General features: G+C 40.2%; 2 protein-coding genes across 11 annotated transcripts; both read right to left on the bottom strand.

Moving 5' to 3' along the window:
• Window positions 1-1,917: 1,917 nt before the first annotated feature.
• LOC105416978 (WAP, Kazal, immunoglobulin, Kunitz and NTR domain-containing protein 2-like) lies at window positions 1,918-19,911 on the bottom strand. Of its 9 annotated transcripts, none has more exons than XM_029840973.1 (6): window positions 19,735-19,908; window positions 19,441-19,648; window positions 7,338-7,459; window positions 7,158-7,254; window positions 2,322-2,382; window positions 1,918-2,226 (listed from the first exon to the last, which is right to left on the bottom strand). In XM_029840973.1, exons 1-6 carry the CDS (start codon window positions 19,799-19,801, stop codon window positions 2,131-2,133), a joined length of 651 nt encoding a protein of 216 aa, XP_029696833.1. In that variant the 5' UTR covers window positions 19,802-19,908; the 3' UTR covers window positions 1,918-2,130. The 9 variants fall into 9 exon arrangements, 5 of the variants coding, with proteins under 5 accessions (XP_029696833.1, XP_029696869.1, XP_029696912.1 ...); XM_029841009.1 differs by lacking the exons at window positions 1,918-2,226; window positions 2,322-2,382 and adding exons at window positions 6,182-6,562; window positions 6,659-6,737 and having other exon boundaries at window positions 19,735-19,893; XR_003889449.1 differs by lacking the exons at window positions 1,918-2,226; window positions 2,322-2,382; window positions 7,158-7,254; window positions 7,338-7,459 and adding exons at window positions 17,035-17,343; window positions 17,439-17,499; window positions 19,010-19,235 and having other exon boundaries at window positions 19,319-19,648.
• LOC101071323 (nectin-1-like) lies at window positions 9,550-14,596 on the bottom strand. 2 transcript variants are annotated; one of them, XM_029839693.1, is made up of 8 exons: window positions 14,443-14,596; window positions 13,476-13,817; window positions 12,866-13,165; window positions 12,181-12,274; window positions 10,725-10,879; window positions 9,914-10,013; window positions 9,747-9,828; window positions 9,550-9,658 (listed from the first exon to the last, which is right to left on the bottom strand). In XM_029839693.1, the coding sequence occupies exons 1-8, from the start codon at window positions 14,513-14,515 to the stop codon at window positions 9,596-9,598; spliced, it is 1,209 nt and encodes a 402-aa protein (XP_029695553.1). In that variant the 5' UTR covers window positions 14,516-14,596; the 3' UTR covers window positions 9,550-9,595. The 2 variants fall into 2 exon arrangements, with proteins under 2 accessions (XP_029695553.1, XP_029695608.1); XM_029839748.1 differs by having other exon boundaries at window positions 14,458-14,594.
• Window positions 19,912-21,828: the final 1,917 nt, after the last annotated feature.

Genomic DNA, 21,828 nt, shown 5'->3' with positions numbered 1-21,828 from the left:
GCCATTCCTCGTCTTCATGGAAGCGGCCTTTATTTCTGATTGCAGACTGGACTTTGGAAAACAAACATTTAGTCATGGTGACTGAAAAAGCAGGATGTTTGTGTGCCTTGTCAGTCGTTAAAGTTTTCTTTAGCGAAGAAAAACAATTCCAAACAAATCTGTTTTCAGGGTATAAAAGTGTTTGCAAAAATATTACAGACCGCCAGCTGTGCTTAGAAAAGGGGCTGTGGTCACACCCAAATACAGAGGATATGACTGTTGGTTAAAAATAACAGGGCAGGAAGCAGACAAGTAGCACAGACAGCGGCTGTGAAATATACATACATATTTGTTTTTAAAGAGAAGCGTAAATGATCATAGAATTATATTATATCCCCCGTCTGCAGAACAGCTTGTAGTGTGTACCCCGATACGTTAGGTGGCAGCAAGTAACTGCTGTAGCCATAACGTGAAAAAGAAGAAGGTACAAACACGTGACCTAGAGCTGGCTGCCGCGTTGGGGGCGGAGCCTTCGCTCATTTCTATGGAAGTTGCTGCGTGACGTGTCACTATGGCGACATGCTCCTTCTTGGATATTCATAGATCAGTCTCTGTCCTTCTTGATGATGGATCGTGGGATCCGGCAGGCATGGCCTTGTTCTCCTTTGACAATGAGCCCTTTAAAGTTTAGGTAATGACCTGACTAGAACTCAACTAGCTGACAATACCACTACATTCCTGTAGAGGGCAGTAAAGACCAAACAAATGCTATTGAGATGATTATCCTCTCCACAACAATCCTAATATTTAAAAAAATAAATGAATCAAACACATAAAAGCTAAGTATGATAAAACTGTCTGTCTGCATGCTGTCTTCATACACTGGAGAAAAGATGCATTTCTTATTAGTGGGCACCTCTTGGTTTGTGCACCTTCTTGCTTCCTCAGACATTGTAAATATTTGTACCTGTATGTACAAATGTATCCTCTGGGATTAATAAAGTTGATCAAATCAGTTACATCCCAGGTTCAGGCCTAAATACCAATTTAGGTTATTCTTGGCCCTGGAGTCACTGAGTGCAGGCACTAACTAGTTCTGGTTTCTAATAGATAGTGTATTCTGGACTGGGGGGGGAGAGACGGTGCTGACCATCACTCCAACATTCACCGGCCAGCCAGATTCTCTTGGCAAGGCAAGCAGAACAAAAATGAGCTTTTTGAGAGCGGTATATACACTCATTTGCCTGAAGGTGCCAGCAACTCTCTGGCTGTTGACCTCTCTAACAAGCTGTATGATTCCTCTTAACTGCCCCAGCTGAGGGCTGGGAGCTAGGATTGGTAAACTGCTGAGTGGGCAGGAAGAAGGGAGGATCTGTCAACAGTTTGCAGCAGAGGCACAGGAATGGGAAGGCTTCTCTCACCACTCTCTAAAAGGATTATCCAACCTTGTGGCTAAGGGAACCAAGTAGTGCAGGTCAACAGGCTCATCTCTGGCAGCTGCTTCATCCTGAAATGGATCAATCAACCTTTTGGAAAAAAAACTTCTTGTACTGCTGGATCATTCCACTTGGAGTCAGCAGCTGGGGCCCAAACATCCAGTGCATAATCATATATAGAGCAATTAGCTTGCAGTAGTTTCAGTAGCCGACTTGAAGCATTACTTTCATGTCTAGGGTGATCAAATCCTCCCAAAATTTGGCCTCAAAATCCTTCCCTCCTAAAAGCCCCAAAAAGGGCACCAATAGTGGTGGTCCTGAGGAGAACCAAGCCCAGCCAGGGAAAACCTGAGGGAGAGCTGAAGGAGGGCTCGAACACACAAGGTATAGTCCACTTAGTTACATTGAGGACATGATCAGCACGCTCAGATTTCTCCCACTGAGAAAACGCTAATGTCAGTGAACAGAACCACGTGTGGACCAGAAGCCGGACTCAGACCTGTTCAGCTGTACTTTTTTATTGCTGCTTCAACAGAGGTGGAACTTTGGATCATTAAACTGATTCTATGTTACATGAACCCTTTAATGACAGCAATCTAAGTAAATTTCAATCAAAATACAGAAAAGCATAAATATTTAAGACAGAAAAGGAAAAACCACCGTTGTTCTTGTAACTAGTATTTAACACCTCAAAGGGCCGTTCTGTTCTGAAGGCCTATAGACCGTAGATTGAATTGAGCCTCTCCACGTAGCGACTCCTCTTCCTGTTCTCTGGCCAACTGGTTGTTCTCATCTGTGGTTCTGTGGTCACCTGCAGAGACAAGAGACATGACACTAAATGTACGTGCTTCCTGAGAGACAGAAGTAAAGCACTAAAGCTTCTAAAATATATGAATAACCACTGACCTCCCCTCCTGAACCAGGTTCAAACTGATCCTCTACTGGATTCTTTGACAACACGCGTTTTCTGAAGAGACAGAAAGTGACAATTCCATCTATTAGTGATTCACTTAACTGCTGGACAGACAGTTGCAGAGTTTCCAGCTGATTCTACACTCACTTTTCACACATATGGACTCAAATGCAACCATTTAATCAGCAAATCAAATCACAGGAAATCAGAGTAGAAAGTATTTCTCCCTCATATTTTCCCTTATATCATTTTTTGCATGATGAATGAGCATCATAAAAACAACCTAGAAGAATTAATGTTGACCATCTAAACAGATGCAATGTTCACGGTTAAACAAATACTCAATTTAACTGAGTATTTATGTTGAGTTTTTGTTGATGCTTCCGGATCAGGTTTGCACGTCTACACATGATTATTTTACTCCACTATGATAAAACTGTCGGCTTTTTTACAGACAAGTTCTCTTTTCAAACACATTGACCTTGTTTCATCCAGTCTGATCTGGTCAGTGGTTTTGAGTGCGACCACCTACAGAGACAAGAAATGACACCAAAGGTCCAGACAACTACACACCGCCTGAGTCACCAGAAAGAAACGTGAAACAATCAAAAGTCTGATGACAGAAGTGAATGAAGTTAAATTCATGCTAAAACCTTGCAAATAATGTGAAGTGTTTTGCACGTTTAAAATTGGATTTTTAAATATATAATACTTCACAGAACACATTTGTAAAACAGCAAGATTTCATGAACCAGCTCCAAAAGCTGTATTTTTACAGATAAAAACTACAGCCAGTTTATCAAAGTATACATGGATGCATCCAAATCCAATGAATCACTGAATATTTAGCGGTGTACACAGGTGAGCCAGTGGACTCTAGATGGTATTGGATAAGAGAAATCAGACCAAGTAATGTCCTCGTGGAGTCAGAGTCTGGTCGTGCATTGGTCAGCATTAAACACAACCAGTCAGAATCTAGACAAGATATAATATTGGAGATATCACATAAGCTACAAGGAACAAAGAGAGCAGAAGTAGAGGCTAAAATCATTTAGGTCCCAGCACAGAGGAATTACAGGCAATGAAACGTCGAGTCGGTGAGGCAAGAGTGCAACAAGAAAAGAACAACTATCAAAATCTGCCACATATAGTAAAGATGAGATTAAACATATAGTCAGAGATGAACAAGAAGTAGCAGAAGCATTGGGATGAAGAGTCCCAGCTCAGCCCCCGTAGAGAGCAGGAAGAACGTATCCAGGAAGAGGGTTACTGGGGACTCCCAGCTGGGACAGTTATCATTACATTCAGGTTTGAGTCAGGCTTCCATCATGATACTCGTGGAATAATAACAGGTTCCACACTCAGACTTAGACTTACAAGCTTCCTCTCTTAAAAAGTTTAATGTCACTAATTCTGTAGTTGCAGTTATTATCCTAGACAGACAAATGATCATACTTAGGGGGTCGTCTAATTATTAGGTTAAAATCTAGGTTATGCTGCTATAGGCCGAGGCTGCCGGGGTCCAAAACATGATTAAAGATTTATATCATCCAAAAATATAATCCAATAATTGCTGTGTAATTATGAGAGGACAAAAGTGACAATAGACATCAAATACTATCCAACTTCCAAAGAATAGTTTGATTTTCACAAATATTAACAGTTTTAATTGATATTTCTGTTGTCAGACAAGCTCTCACAGAACCAAACAGGACTAATGGGCCCCGCTGCCTTTTCCTCAAACACCCAATCAAACTCCCTCATATCCTTGCCACTCTGTCACTTTTAATCCCAAAACTCCTCTTTTTTGTTCTCTCTTTCTCCCAACTGATTTGTAGAACTCCCTTAGTAGGATGACCTCTTAAATTAATCCAGTAATCAGCTGGTCGTTGCTTCCTCCTCAGCCACAGTGGCATTTCTCCTGCCTCCACCTGGAGCGTGAACACAGGTGAAGTGTTGGCAGGCACATTCCAAGTGTTCGTGCCTGGATCATATCCATCTATCCAGTTAGTACTGATTGGTGTTCCATAAACTGTGCTCCCATAGTTTATTCAAGACATCATCAAACTATGTCATGGATATAAAATCAGTGAAAAGAAATCTCACCACTTTTTTTACATGTATTTACCACCTGACTGATCCCTCCAGCTCAGCCTCTGATCAAAGTAAATACCAAGGAAATGGAAACTCTCAAGCCTTTCTAACACATTCCCATCCATCTTTAAATTGCACTCTCCAATCATCTTCTTGTAAAGAACATCACTTTTGTCTTTTCAGATGAAAACATAAAACTTCATTTATTCCCCATCTTTCAATAATAGCCCCATAACATCGGAGTATTTGTGAATATATTGTTGATCATTTATGACAATAAGTAGGGCATTTCCTGCTCCTCAGCAGTGTACCATTTTCAGTGGAGTATCGCCTTGATAACTCTGCTCTTACCCTCACTGAGAGTTCTCATTTAAAAAGAACCCAATAAAACATGAATAATGGCTCTATTGATCAGAGTCGTTGGGAATGTGGCCTTCAAACTGGGTGAGTGGCTCCAGCACCAGGAACATCTGAGATCTCTGTCCAGAAGAGAGCAGCACTGGGAACAGCTAAGATACGGTGCAGCAGCCTCAAGTTCCCAGGCCTCTGGTAGAGGACGAGAGGAGGAAGAGAGCACCCCAGAGAAAATGGAGGATTGGGGGATTTTCTCTACTGTACATAAAGATGGAGATGTCTGTGTAAATTCTCAGTCATCCAGGTCATTGTATCCAAGGTAGTTTTCTCTGTCAACTGGACTGGGTTTCTTCTCCTGACATCCTTCACAGGAACTGCGCCAAGCCACTGGTTCAGGTATGTGGATGACACCTGGGTCAAAATTCAAATACAAGAATTGGAAGCGTTCTCCGATCACCTCAACAAAACAGACGAGCATGTAAAATTCACCCGGGAAGAGGTAAAAGGAAACAGTCTGGCCTTTCTGGACTGCGCAGTCAAGATCACTGAGGACAGAAATCTCACCATCGAAGTCTACAGAAAACCTACACATACTGACCAGTACCTCCAGTTTGACTCTCACCACCCACTGGAACACAAGTTGGGAGTGATCAGAACTCTCCAACACCGGGCCAGGGAAATACCCACCACATCCCAAGGCAGAAAGAAGGAACAGAACCACATTAAGACAGCTCTCAAAACATGTGGCTACCCAGACTGGGCCTTCACCAAAACCTCAAGAAAGCAAGACCTCAGCAAAGGAGAGGAGGAGAGAAACAAACGCCGCAGCGTTTCCATCCCCTACCTGTCTGGAGTCTCGGAGAAGTTTAGGAGGATCCTCCAGAAACACGACATACCGGTTCATTTCAAACCCAGCAACACTCTCAGACAGAGGTTAGTACACCCAAAGGACAAGACACCAAGACCCAAACAAAGTAATGTTGTTTATGCTGTACAGTGCCAGGAGAAATGCAAGGAACTGTACATTGGGGAAACCAAACAACCTCTACACAGAAGAATGGCACAACACAGACGTGCCACCTCTTCGGGTCAGGATTCAGCAGTCCACTTACACTTAAAGGAGAGTGGGCACTCCTTCGAGGACAGCCAAGTACGGATACTGGCCAGAGAAGACCGCTGGTTCGAAAGGGGGGTCAAGGAAGCTATCCATGTTAAATTGGAGAAACCATCCTTAAACAGGGGTGGTGGCCTGAGGCACTTCCTATCACCCACATACAATGCAGTCCTCCACTCCTTCCAACAGCAAAACAAACATTCACACCATTCCAAGAGACCCAGTGACTCATCACCATGTGACCCAGCAGACAAAGGGGAGACATCTCAACAGAAACTAGGTCAACGACCCGACCAACGACCCTGCTAACGACTCTCAGCGATTTCAGAACTGAAGAAGCCTTCTGGATAGAAGGCGAAACGTCTTCAAGAGAAGAAACCCAGTCCAGTTGACAGAGAAAACTACCTTGGATAAAGATGGAGACAACATCAAAGCAAAAGTGTGATTTATGAGTGATGCAGTTTAGTCATACAAACACGTGAAAATCAACTGTTAAATAACAGTCACAAATCACCATTTTTAAAAAGCATAACTAAAAATCTTTTAATTCAAAACCTGCCAATTCATGAAGTTTATAAAGAAGAATCTTCTGTTGCCTCTTCAGGGGCAGGTGCCTTCTGCTTTGGACAACAGCCTGTATTTGACGTGACTTTGGTGCTGTGGAGGAACCATCTAGACACACATTGGAAATAAAATTAGCACTCCAAAGAAAGAAACAATAAATATTTTACAATTTTGTGACAATTATATTATAAAAGTTCTTCTGACCTCTCTCACAGGTGCACGAGACTGGACATAATTTAGGGTCTGGCTACTGAAGAAGTCCTGCTCTGTGGTTTTGGTCCATCTTTGAATATGACAATGATGATTATTATGAAGATCAGATTATTTTAACAATAAGATGATGCATGACTTTCCAGACTTCACATAGAGGTTTTAACTGCTATTAATATATATTTAGTGATTTCAGACGACATAGAGAGGAAACCATTATAAGAAGAATAAGCTGAGCAGGGTTGTGTGCGGTCCAGTTCAGTGGTGAAAGTTCTGATTTAAAGGAGAGGCCAAACAACCTCTATAAATACAGAGGAGAGCCCAGACTTCAGGACAGGACTCGGCTCTTTTCTTGCAATGAAGCCAAAATCAGTCGTCTGACCCAACTGAATCTGCCCTCATGCACCAACGCTGCTGCTACACCGTCTTCATTCATCATCACCTCCAGCAAGACTGACACACAGGAGAGCTGAAAGCTGTCATATGGACTCACCTCCAGAGGCAGACAGTCAGAGCGAGGACACACACCAGTAATGCAGGAACACACACGAGGAGATATAGAAAATTCCCCACTGGGTTAGAACTGCCTTCTGCACAAAACCATGTGTGAAAGGATTAAAACATCAGTGAGAGCTTTAAACAGATGAGTAGCTCTGTCTTCATCTCTGCCTACCTTCACCTTCAGGTCCCTCAGACACAAGTAAATTCCACACAATCCTCCTGACACCAGTGAGACCTGATACACTGCAACTGTAGTATCCTGCATCATCAGGCTGAGCATTCAGAAGCTTTAATGTTGAATTAGTGTCAATGTTCATTTGTAATCGATCAGGAGGCAAAGATGAGAATTTACTTTTTGTCGAATGTTGATAATTAAAGATTAATTTGTCTTTAAACCACTCGGTTTGTGATATATTTTCCATAGTTATGTTGCAGTTGGAACGAAAAAGGAATGAAAAAGCAACACATTTTTACTAACTTGTAGTCTTTTTAGCTGATAGATGTGTGGCAGTATCTTCTTCTGGAATGAGAACCAACACAATAAAAAGTCACACGTGGTCACAAAGTGTTGTTTCAGTGATTTTGTGCAAAATACACACCCACATAAGCTACCAGACGTACATCACTATTATGTTGTGGTGTGCTAAATCATTCCTAATAACTTCAAATGAATCTGACCCTGACCTTTGGCAGAAGATTTGTTCTCTCTTTCTACCTTTAGGATTTATATCAGCACTATCAGCAAAGGGGAGAAACATCTGAGCATCAAACCAGAGGTTTATTATATTATTAACAGAAAGAAGGTTCTACATTCAAATGCACATGTAACATGTGTGAAGAGGCTGAAACTCGGACCAGTAGCAGCCTGACTCTTAGACTTACGGATCATGAATTTATGATTAATGAAAATGATGAAAGAAAAATACATGCATACATTTGCTCAGTCACACAGTTACAAATTAATAAATGGGACAAATTTTAGGCTGCCCTTTTAACGAAACATTACATTTGAGACTGAACTTCCCCTTTTTAGGCAAGATGGAATGCCACTATTTTTATTAGGGTTAACCGTGCACAAATTATTATGGCACAGCATCTGATGATTGAAGGCATTGAAATATTATGATCAGTATAATATATAAACTATAATTTGGTATTAAAGCCCTTTTAAGCTCTCCAATAACACACTTATAATAACATTTTGATTGTATCTTCATTTATAGAGGTCAACATGTTAAATATACATTTGTAAAAACAAAAATCATTGGTCATCATTCACGCCTAAAAAACAGAATGAAAGGTTTGTGGCATCAGTGTTTTTAAAATTCAATCCTTAATTTAAATAGGTAAAAGACTCGGTGAGATTAAAATCAGCCTGATCACGAGGACAAGTTACATCCACACATTCAACAACAATAAAACGCCAGAACATGTGATAAATCTATTTTTAATAAGACAATTAAAAAACATGTACAAAACCTAACAGAAACTTTAAAATGGACTGAAATTCCTCCAAAGTGGTCAGTTCAAGTAGTCTCAGATACTTCTGGAACTTGTTCCAGGACCAGGACCAGCAAATCTGGTTTGTGTTAGCTCTCGGAACCGACAAGTGTAGATATAATGAGTGGAGTCTCTACACATGTAGCACCAAAAATAGGTGGGAACCACCCCAAGAAGAAGTTTGTTCTCGGCTTTGGAGGATCCAAGTAATGAAAAGCATCATTTCACATCATGTTGCAACAAACAGGAAAGAATAAAAAGACAATAATCAGTTATGGGAATAAAGTGCAGCTCAGCAATAATTTTAGGAATACATTGTTGATCTATCTATCTATCTATCTATCTCTCTATTATATTCTATAAAGAAAAACAAATATGATTTTACAACAGGAAGAGGAAGCTTTAAAAATATACCCACACATATGAAGACTTCTTTCATAATGTGTCAGATCTATGCAGATGAAAATACCCTGAGTCAGCTGTACTCTCAAATGTGCTGGGATACAATCTTATTCAAATATATTGTTGCAGTTTGTTGTATTCGGCAACAAAGCTGTAAACATCATCTTTTTAAGGTAAAGGTGAACAACATGGGGAACTCATTCATCCCCCGAGCCATCAGGCTGTTCAACTCCTCACGGGGGGGAGGAGGGCCAACAGGAAGACTGGAACATTTTTATAGTTTTATATTTATATTCATATTCTATTTTTAATTTATTCTATTTTATTTCTTATTTTATTATATTTTTATTATCTTTAATAGGTTTAATGGGGTGTAATGGTGGTGGGAAATTTTGTACAGTGCTGTACGTTTCTTTGGAGATGCTAATTTCCCTGATGGACACTCCCAAAGGGATCAATAAAGTACTCTTGAATCTTGAATCTTGAATGGATATGTTAAGATCATTAAACAGCGTTGTAGGCCTGTTATCAAGAAGCTGAGGGTCCAGCCGGACTACAGCTTGTTCCTTCACCTCTAAGGGAGGCAGGTTTCTAAAGAAAAAGTTTCATTAATTTGAACATCAAAAATACACAAAATGGAGACAAAACAAACAGCATGAAACACACAAATAACTCATACCGCTTCTATTCCTGCTGGAACTTCTCTAGTGGTTGTGCTGGCCATTGTTTTGACTGCTTGCCAGCGCCTGAGTAATGGTATGCTTCAAAGACATGTACATGTTACTTTGACTGTATCATATATACTTATATTTACTTGAGCTTGTGTAGTGTTGTTGTAAATTTTACCCGTTAAGTTTCCCAGATGTGCAGAGGAACCGGATCACACCCACAACAACAATAATTAAAATTAAAAGGCCAAACAAGGTCCAACAATCTGTACAATGACCTGTAGATGACATGATTCAAGACATTATAATGTCAGAGTAAATGGTGACACTTTAAGCTAATACCCAGTAGAAGTGTGTTTCCGGTAGGTTCTAATTCTCCGGGCATCTGTGCACCAGGCTCGGTGAACAGTAATGCATGAATCCATACGTGTCACAATTTAAAAAAAGGTTGTGAGGACCAGCTGATGCAGATGCTTAAAATATCATGTTGCTACAACTAATCAATCTAAAATAACTGTGTTTCAATACATTATTTAATTGAAGCTGAATTATTGAAACAGAAATCTTTTTAATCAGCAAAGATGTCTCAGACACAGAATTTAACCAAGTTTTCAAAACACAGAACATCTGTGGCAGAAAGAGGTTTTACCAGTTAGAAACACGTCACCAGATATGCAGGATGATCACACAAAATCCAAAGGTTGCTTTTTTCAGTATTGCACCCTTTAGGGACGTCACTTCCACCTCAACGTTTACAATAATTACATTCAATTCTGGGAATATTCACGTGTGTGTAGATATGGTCAACTAGATTAGCAGGAATAGTGCATGTTGTTTAAAGTTCCTGTCATGTTTCTGGGTAAAAGACTGTCTAAAGCTCTATGAGCTTCAGGGCCTGGGTGAGTTCTCCGCTGTGTTCATGTCAAACACAGAATAAATGGAAACTCCACAGTGGAAATAAAAGCTGAAGACTGTAAACCAAAGCTCACCTGCTTTATTGTGGACATACAGGCGGCCGTACTTTGAGCCATATTTGTTAGAAGCCTCACACTGGTAAAGGCCATTCAGGGATGCATCCATGGTCAAGAACTTAAGTCTTCCATCTTTAACAGTGACAGACGACTCTGGCCATGAGCCATCAATCCTGAAAACATCAAAATAAACCTCAATATTGAAACAAGAGACCAGAAAAATAATGGCAACTGAGGAGTTCAATTAAGGTTACATTTTGCTTTCTCTTATACAAATAGATGTACCTATATTTGAATTTAACACAATTAATCATAAATGTTTCAGTTATCCTGTGATGGTGATTGAAGAAATGTGATCCTTTGACAGCTCTAATTTGTTAATGACATATACCATTATTATTATTATTATTATTATTAGTCTCACAACCTGAGACACCCGAGGATGCTGGCCTAATGCTACACCAATAAAACCCTTGTGAAATGTGGAATGAAACATACAATTGAATGGTGCTCAACACATTGCCCTCGTCCAAATGAGACAACAGAAAATGCAGAACCTTCCATTCAGGACAGGTTACATGGTCAACATTCACCCAGTCGTTGCCATACTCTGCAGGCCATTGTGGCTGGTATATTAGGTAGGATTGGATGGGATGATCCTTTATTTGACCCATACTTGGAAATTTGTAGTGTTGCAATGGCAAAGAATGCTGTGGAACCTTAATAACTACTATGAAAATACAACAACCAGGAAATCTTGCTGCCTTTTTGGACTTTTTACGAACAAAGAAAAAATCACAGTACTTTCAACATCTCACTGTCTTTGAGCCTTTTCTTCTCAACTGACATGTAAGATAAAAACACCCTAAAGGTCTAAACTGTTTAACTTCAAATACAGTAATAAATTAAATCAGCTATGTAAATAACTTTACATTATTTGAACATTGTTTCACATGTGTGAATGTATTCTTGCACATATATTATTGCATAGCTTTAACACGTCTTAATGAACAGTAATTATCACACAGGTTTTTAATGTAATTATTGCACATCTGTTCATATACATGTTAAACTTCAACACTCCGGTTTAAATGTGCTTATTGTGGTGTTGGACAGCAGACCTCAATTCACTGAGACACAAGGTGCCTGCACCACACAGAGTCAATTTTAAGGTGGAATCATTATGGTATGTCAATTTATTTTTGGTCTCCAAAGTAAGAAACTTAAAGAGGACGAGCTGGAACTTGTCCCTACTTTCATAGTGCAGGGATTTATGATCCAGGTCATGGTCACAACGTAGTTTATATAAAGCCTCAAGAATAGGCTACGAGGGCATTTATTCATCCAAGTCCATAGTGACGGTGAGAGTGAGGCTGAACCTGATCAGCCATTATCAATACTGGCCTTTTCCATCAGACAGGAACAAGGTTTTTCTTTGAGAGAAATGAACAGATGTTGGTTGCAACCACTCTACCTGGTCCAGACAATCTCTGGCTTTGGCTTGGCAGCAGTGTCACAGGAAAAAGAACCATCTGGTTGCTCATTGATATTCACTTCAGAGGGAGGAACTATAAAAACAAAATGGCTGTGTTATTGCTGTAAGTAAAAACATAGAGTTCATTTCAGAACAATGGATCACCCTTTGCATGGCTTCCCATAGGTTCAAGGAAAAGAAAAACAAAGGGATGCATTAGTAAATACATGGTCATTTGCACAAAGTTTTAATGTCTCTGAAGCACAACAAGCTTGAAGTACTGTCTCAAGGCTGACCTGTGCTAGTTGGGCTTTAAGGCTCTTGTGCATGTATTTATCCAAATATGATGTTTGGTCTATTCCTGAAACAACAGAGTGGAATCTGCCATATTTTTAAATATTGATTCACCATAATCCACAGATACAATGACATTAATCTCCTCCAAAATGTAATCATTCGACAGCCCACTGTAAATCTAGTTAAAAGAAAAATTAAGACATTTTAAAAAGGAGAGAGGTCTATTCATAGTGATTTGAAGATTTATTTTACCACAACTGGAAGCTTCTCTGCATCTAACACAATAAACAGAACATGTTCAGTTCTTTTACTACACTGTTCCTATCTTCACAATGTGAGGTAAGAGTGTGAGTGAGAAATTGGTGTTTAGAGGAATATTAATACTCACAGTAAATCTGTATGGTGAAGGGCAGAGTTTGGTCTTTAGTGGCTTTACTGGTGACGACACACTGGACCAACTGTTGATCGAGTTCTCTGGATGGGACTCCAACAAGCGAGCTAACGGTAGTTACTGTTCCATTGTGGTGCTCAATAGCATTTCTAGTAGTTATGAGATTCCCTGGTAAATCACCAAAGAGCCAAGACACAGTTGCAGGTGGTTTGGAACCAGCAGCTGTGCAGGTAGCGAGGGAAACCTCCTTATCACCCAAAACAGGATGATTGTCAACTAGGCTTGAAACCGGAGGCACTAGAAGGATTACAGTTCACACCAATGTTAAACAAGTCACTTCAGAGACTGACTTTCACTCTCTGGCTCCTTTCACACATGCACTCTATTCCTGAAGTCGTGCACCAGATGATCGTTTACTACATTGTATTCTGGTTCATGCACCCACCATTATGATCACTGAGAGGGGACTCTTGAATTGACATTGAATTGTAGCTAGTTGGTTCAGTTTCAGAATTTTCTGGTGGAGCTGATGTTGAAGCAAACACAGCTCTAAACATTCTCTGGAGTGCACATGTGAGAGAGGCTTCAGACACACAAATATACATACCAAAAACATTTAGAGATATCGTTTTCTGCTGAGTTCCACTGGGGAACAAAGTGAAGGCACAAGTGTAGATTCCTTCATCCATCAGTGTGATGCCGGACAGCTCCAAAGATCCATTTTTATCATCAATGTTTCCAATGAATTTGACTCGGTCACCATCTCCATTTATAACTTTTAGTCCAGATTCTGGCATAATGGTAACAAATTTTGAATCCTGAGGTTGACCTCTCGTATACCTCTCCCATGATATCTGAGACACAGTGTCTGTGGTGTCCACAACATTGCACAATAAGACACCTGTTTCTCCTTGAATGACCGATACGTCCCTTCCAACCACAGACGGGGCTGAAAGATAGAGATAAAAGTCTCATTCAAATCTGATTTAATCAGCAACACACAGGCTGAAATGGAAAATGTCTCATGAATTAAATTCAACAGTTTTTCCTTATTCCATCATAATCGGTTGACACAAAGACATGAAAATTCATCTGACTCGCCGCAACATTATGAGCCGATGATTTAGACCAAAATAAAGAAATTCACAGACTAACTGGGAAAAGAATGCAACAGATACATATGTTTGTTTGCGAGGTGGGTGGGTGTGGGTTCACATGTCAGTGGTCTGGCAGGTGGTTTGGAAGAAGGAAGGTAATAAATTCACCTGGAATAATGAAATAAATATAACTGTCTCTTGTTTCTGCATTCGAGTTGATGGAGCAGTGCTCTCCCACTCAGCAATGACGAAGAAGCGTTTGGAGTCACAATAATCTCCTCTTAACCGCTTTTCCCCTTTCGGGATAACGGGGAGGGTGCACATATATCGCCAGCTCGCCATGTGACCCGCTACCCGCGATGAGAACAAATTATATCTCCATCATCACAAAACAATAACCCCTAATCTCAACCAAAATACATCGTGGGCCTACATTCATGGCTTCTACAGTCACAATAGCAAATAACAAGCTGATACCTCCGACAGTCGTACCCAGGGTCATCAGGAAGCCCACCGCAAATATGATGAAGATGTTGCGGAAAAAACACATAATCAACCGACCATGGAGGAAACTTCCCTTGGTTTGTGCTTCTTAGTATCAGTACATTCGGGTTGGGGAGGTCACGCCTTCGTCTGCGTGACGTCACTTCCTACGATCACAGACAGAGTTTCACGTGCTCCTCGATACGCAGTGAAATAAAACCAACAACAACAATAATAATAACGTGTTTTCAGATATTACTGTGATATTATTTTGTCACTCTTTTTTATGAATTACCTCACTACATGTGGATGTAAGAAAATGAATAGATGTAAGAATTATTTAAAACTATTAACTATTTAAAAATATAATCCAGTGAATGCTGTGTAATTATGAGAGGACAAAAGTGACAACAGACATCAAATACTATCCAACTTCCAAAGAATAGTTTGATTTTCACAAATATTAACAGTTTTAATTGATATTTTTGTTGTCAGACAAGCTCTCACAGAACCAAACAGGACTACTGGGCCACGCTGCCTTTTCCTCAAACACCCAATCAAACTCCCTCATATCCTTGCCACTCTGTCACCTTTAAACCCAAAACTCCTCTTTTTTGTTCTCTTTCTCCCAACTGATTTGTAGAACTCCCTTAGTAGGATGACCTCTTAAATTAATCCAGTAATCAGCTGGTCGTTGCTTCCTCCTCAGCCACAGTGGCATTTCTCCTGCCTCCACCTGGAGCGTGAACACAGGTGAAGTGTTGGCAGGCACATTCCAAGTGTTCGTGCCTGGATCATATCCATCTATCCAGTTAGTACTGACTGGTGTTCCATAAACTGTGCTCCCATAGTTTATTCAAGACCTCATCTTGCAGACAAGCAGACAAGTAGCACAGACAGCGGCTGTGAAATATACATACATATTTGTTTTTAAAGAGAAGCGTAAATGATCATAGAATTATATTATATCCCTAGTCTGCAGAACAGCCTGTAGTGTGTACCCCGATACGTTAGATGGCAGCAAGTAACTGCTGTAGCCATAACGTGAAAAAGAAGAAGGTACAAACACGTGACCTAGAGCTGGCTGCCGCGTTGGGGGCGGAGCCTTCGCTCATTTCTATGGAAGTTGCTGCGTGACGTGTCACTATGGCGACATGCTCCTTCATGGATATTCATAGATCAGTCTCTGTACTTCTTGATGATGGATCGTGGGATCCGGCAGTAAAGTTTAGGTAATGACCTGACTAGAACTCAACTAGCTGACAATACCACTACATTCCTGTAGAGGGCAGTAAAGACCAAACAAATGCTATTGAGATGATTATCCTCTCCACAACAATCCTAATATTTAAAAAAATAAATGAATCAAACACATAAAAGCTAAGTATGATAAAACTGTCTGTCTGCATGCTGTCTTCATACACTGGAGAAAAGATACATTTCTTATTAGTGGGCACCTCTTGGTTTGTGCACCTTCTTGCTTCCTCAGACATTGTAAATATTTGTACCTGTATGTACAAATGTATCCTCTGGGATTAATAAAGTTGATCAAATCAGTTACATCCCAGGTTCAGGCCTAAATACCAATTTAGGTTATTCTTGGCCCTGGAGTCACTGAGTGCAGGCACTAACTAGTTCTGGTTTCTAATAGATAGTGTATTCTGGACTGGGGGGGGAGAGACGGTGCTGACCATCACTCCAACATTCACCGGCCAGCCAGATTCTCTTGGCAAGGCAAGCAGAACAAAAATGAGCTTTTTGAGAGCGGTATATACACTCATTTGCCTGAAGGTGCCAGCAACTCTCTGGCTGTTGACCTCTCTAACAAGCTGTATGATTCCTCTTAACTGCCCCAGCTGAGGGCTGGGAGCTAGGATTGGTAAACTGCTGAGTGGGCTGGAAGAAGGGAGGATCTGTCAACAGTCTGCAGCAGAGGCACAGGAATGGGAAGGCTTCTCTCACCACTCTCTAAAAGGATTATCCAACCTTGTGGCTAAGGGAACCAAGTAGTGCAGGTCAACAGGCTCATCTCTGGCAGCTGCTTCGTCCTGAAATGGATCAATCAACCTTTTGGAAAAAAAACTTCTTGTACTGCTGGATCATTCCACTTGGAGTCAGCAGCTGGGGCCCAAACATCCAGTGCATAATCATATATAGAGCAATTAGCTTGCAGTAGTTTCAGTAGCCGACTTGAAGCATTACTTTCATGTCTAGGGTGATCAAATCCTCCCAAAATTTGGCCTCAAAATCCTTCCCTCCTAAAAGCCCCAAAAACCTTCACAACACAAGGATTCTGCTGAGTCTCTGTGAGTGCCAGCTGTGCTGGACTCTGATTTCACTGTAGCTGCAAAAACAGAGTCTTGATGAGAACGCTCCTTTATTTGATCAGCCATCGGCACTAAGGAGGAGAACCAAGCCCAGCCAGGGAAAACCTGAGGGAGAGCTGAAGGAGGGCTCGAACACACAAGGTATAGTCCACTTAGTTACATTGAGGACATGATCAGCACGCTCAGATTTCTCCCACTGAGAAAACGCTAATGTCAGTGAACAGAACCACGTGTGGACCAGAAGCCGGACTCAGACCTGTTCAGCTGTACTTTTTTATTGCTGCTTCAACAGAGGTGGAACTTTGGATCATTAAACTGATTCTATGTTACATGAACCCTTTAATGACAGCAATCTAACTAAATTTCAATCAAAATACAGAAAAGCATAAATATTTAAGACAGAAAAGGAAAAACCACCGTTGTTCTTGTAACTAGTATTTAACACCTCAAAGGGCCGTTCTGTTCTGAAGGCCTATAGACCGTAGATTGAATTGAGCCTCTCCACGTAGCGACTCCTCTTCCTGTTCTCTGTACTTCTGGTTGTTCTCATCTGTGGTTCTGTGGTCACCTGCAGAGACAAGAGACATGACACTAAATGTATGTGCTTCCTGAGAGACAGAAGTAAAGCACTAAAGCTTCTAAAATATATGAATAACCACTGACCTCCCCTCCTGAACCAGGTTCAAACTGATCCTCTACTGGATTCTTTGACAACACGCGTTTTCTGAAGAGACAGAAAGTGACAATTCCATCTATTAGTGATTCACTTAACTGCTGGACAGACAGTTGCAGAGTTTCCAGCTGATTCTACACTCACTTTTCACACATATGGACTCAAATGCAACCATTTAATCAGCAAATCAAATCACAGGAAATCAGAGTAGAAAGTATTTCTCCCTCATATTTTCCTTTATTTCACTTTCTATGCACAATTAATAAGTATTGTGAAAAAAAACTAGAAGGAATTAATGTTGACCAGCTAAACTAGAGGTGTCAAATATCCAGTGGGCCAAAAATGGGACAAAGTCGCGGAACAACATTAATAATTATTGGGGGAAAAAATCTTCCTTCAGATATAACAATGAACCTTTTGATATGGACCCAAACTAGTTTTGCTTAACAACTGAACACCAAACCAGCAAAGCTTAACACTATACAATATATAACTTAACATTTCACACATGCAAAATCAAAATTCAAATAAAAAACACACATCACTGGCATTCATTTCTTAAATAAAAATTGTATGACTCTTTGTGTTTGCAGCCTTCTGAAAATAAATTTCAACGATAATCTTTTTCCACATGCTAATAATAAATGTAATGTCTTTCATCTCTTCTACTTTCTGGTGCCTTTGAGTCATGGCCAGGTCCTTGTGTTTGTCTTGGTGTTGCGTTTTATAGTGTCATCTGATGTTGTCCTCCTTGTAATCCACATTGGCTCCACATACGATACAGACAGGCCCATCATTTACACATGTAAACAGATATTCTGCCGCCCATTTGTCCAGAAAGATGCTGTTTTCTGCCTTTCTTTTTGGAATTTTTCAGAGGGGTAGCGCGGTGCTAGTATTAGCATTAGCTTATAAGTTCCAGTGGACCTGGGATTCTTTCAGATGTCTTTGGGTGATCTCTGACCGAGCTTGTACTCTGGAGTAATCAAGGATCTTCATGGCCTGAGCCTAATTATCTATTTTCCTTCTTTCAAAATCACTCAGTTTGTGACAATGACTCTACCAGAACATTTAGACAGGCAAAAAAGTGTGAGATTGTTTCTGCACCCTTCCCCCTGACTTGTGGGTTTCTGTGGTATCACTCAGATTCACGACACTCAGGTCAACTTTTCTTTGCAACTCAAGAGATTTTTGGAAAATCAATTTTTGTCCAAAATGAACACTGTAATCATGCAAAAACAGTGACGATAATCTGTGTAGGTCAAAGTAAATTGAGAGTGGAAAAGTTGCTGTACTTTAACAGCATTTGATCTTGTTGTGATAGTTGTTACAGAACAAAATGAGCTGACACGTTCATTAAGTGCTGAGATGTGCTGAGGAGAAAACATGAAGTAAGTAGCAGCACTGTTGGTGTGAAAACCCAACTCATTCTAGAGATAGAAAATATCAGCTTAAAAAACCCTTTCAGCTACTGAAATACACCCCTACAACAAGTATTGTGTACAACCACGGAACTCTGTGTTGTAGAACCAATTAATGATAAATAAATGTGTCCACACACCAAAATCAGTCGTCTGACCCAACTGAATCTGCCCTCATGCACCAACGCTGCTGCTACACCGTCTTCATTCATCATCACCTCCAGCAAGACTGACACACAGGAGAGCTGAAAGCTGTCATAGGGACTCACCTCCAGAGGCAGACAGTCAGAGCGAGGACACACACCAGTAATGCAGGAACACACACGAGGAGATATAGAAAATTCCCCACTGGGTTAGAACTGCCTTCTGCACAAAACCATGTGTAAAAGGATTAAAACATCAGTGAGAGCTTTAAACAGATGAGTAGCTCTGTCTTCATCTCTGCCTACCTTCACCTTCAGGTCCCTCAGACACAAGTAAATTCCACACAATCGTCCTCCTACCAGTGAGACCTATTACAGTGCAACGGTAGTATCCTGCATCATCAGGCTGAGCATTCAGAAGCTTTAATGTTGACTGGGAATTAGTGTCAATGTTCATTTGTAATCGATCAGGAGGCAAATCTGAGAATTTGCTTTTTGTTGAATGTTGATAATTAAAGATTAATTTGTCTTTATGCCACTCAGTTTGTGATATATTTTCCATAGTTACGTTGCAGTTGAGGGTGACAGTTTCTCCTCTCACCACTGTTAAATTTCTCTGGTCAGGTGGAATCACCGCTAAGAGTGAAGGAAACAACCAGTCAGTAAACCTGAAATTAAATGCAGATGAGCACAGACAGCACAGACAATCATCTCTACTGCACCTGCAAAGACTTTCCACATGAACAGCTGCAGAATGAAGAGCAGAGCTGCCGGGTTCAGATGAAACATGCTGTTCCTCAGAGAGACAAAGTCAGAATGACACAAAGTAGACAGAAGGAAGTGGTGAGTTCAAGCTCAGCTACACTTGTGAGAAAGGTTTTCGCTTACCTCAGAAACTCCTGAGTATGTTAAGCTGTTATATCTGTTTCATAAACGCGTTTCCTCATGAAAAATAACAGGAAATACACATTTACTGGTCATCACACCTTTCTGTTGTAGACATTCATGCTGAATAGAAATCTGACCTTCCAGTTACACATTACCAGTTTCTACATTCACTCTGCAAATGCATGCTTAATTTTAATTAGTTGCTACTAATAGGAAGGTGTAATTACTTAAATTATAAATGTTTTTAATGAAACTTAAATAAAATAACATTTTAAAGTTTAACTTTAAATGATGATGACTCTTTGCTTTGGAGCCGATGCTGATTTTCTCATACAGATCAAATAAGTAAAAATAAATAGTAAAGTAGAAGTAAAGTGAGAATGACATTTTAATAAATGTAATAAATCAAAAAATACAAAAATTGATCATGATTTTAAAATCACCTTCACTTTGGAGAAGAGGACATTAAACGCCTACATTAATTCCTGAAGGTTGTGTTTTAACAGCTTTTGTTTCCAGCCCAACATGACACAACAATCACTCCTCTCTGTCTGCTCTCACAAGAGTAATCAAGTAAAAGGATGATGTGATTTCTATTTAAATGTTGCAAAATAAACAAAGAAGCTTAAATACAGAATCTCAATCCACATTCATGATTTATAGAATCGTCCTAGTCTTTGTCACTGGTCAAGTAAATAAGGGGAGGTTGTAACTTGGAATGTCCAAATGTGCAAACAGTACATAGCGTGGTTTTCCTGTCACGCTATGGCCCTTGTCACCGCACACACACACACACACACACACACACACACACACACACACACACACACACACACACACACACACACACACACACACACACACACAGAGGGAGTGGGGGAGAGAGAGAGATGGCACTCATGAAACCAAACCTACACATATAAACAGCAAGAATTCTGTTTGGACTGTGTGAGCTTAAAAGGTCAGTTTACAACCATATTTTCCTTTTCTACCAATAAAGTCTGTGTTGTAATTCCGCTTATCACCAGCAGGTAGCGCATGGTGACTCTTTATTCTTTTATTCCTTTGAACGAACAAAGCTGTGTTTTACCTGAGAAAGAGATTGTAGTAAAAGTTGAATTGAAGGAATATTATATATCAGTTATAACAAAGAGTTTTAACGTCAAAGACCATAGTGATAGTTTACCAGGACTCCAGTGTGTAACGTTGCATATTACTTCCAATGCATATTCATATCAGGGCTCTCTCTCTATCTCTCTCTCTCTCTCTCTCTCTCTCTCACTCACTCACTCAATCTCTCTTACCAAAGGTATATCTAGTTTAATGTTACAGATTGACTATAGGACGGCTTGTGACTGAGAGAAAGCTGTGTGTGTGTGTGTGTGTGTGTGTGTGTGTGTATTTCTGTGTGTGTGTGTGTGTGTGTTTGTGTGTGTGTGTGTTACCCCTCAGTTGCTGATTGATGTTTGTCAATATTTAAGATGCCTCTCAGAAAGTCTCCGGCTCAACCCACAGGGAGACATCACACAGGCAAAAACCTGCTCAGGGTAGATATAAAATTCATGGATACTAATCTGAGCTAATAGTGAACTCTTTGTACGCTCATAAATAGAAGAGGACCGTAAAAATGTTGTTTGGCGACAGCAGGGAGGCCTAACAAATTATCTGGCAATTTATCCAAGTGAATGCTCGGTTTCTTCCAGCTATAAGACTGAAAGGAAATCTGCTGTTACCTGTTAAACTTACAGTATTAGATTCTTATGTCAAATGTAAAAAATAAAATAAAATAAAAATATCAGGAAGCTTTTCGAGTGTGAACCAGAGAGAAGAGCCCACATCTTTATGGAATTTTGCTGAATATGTGACTATCAATATTTTAAACCTATGACGGCTTATTCAGCTTGATAAATAAAACCAAAGTTTGCAAC

The sequence above is a fragment of the Takifugu rubripes genome, chromosome 1 (assembly GCF_901000725.2).
Source record: "Takifugu rubripes chromosome 1, fTakRub1.2, whole genome shotgun sequence".
NCBI classification, from domain to species: Eukaryota; Metazoa; Chordata; class Actinopteri; order Tetraodontiformes; family Tetraodontidae; genus Takifugu; species Takifugu rubripes.
The sequence above is the reverse complement of the archived record's forward strand: the minus strand, read 5'-3'. Positions and strand labels throughout refer to the sequence as shown.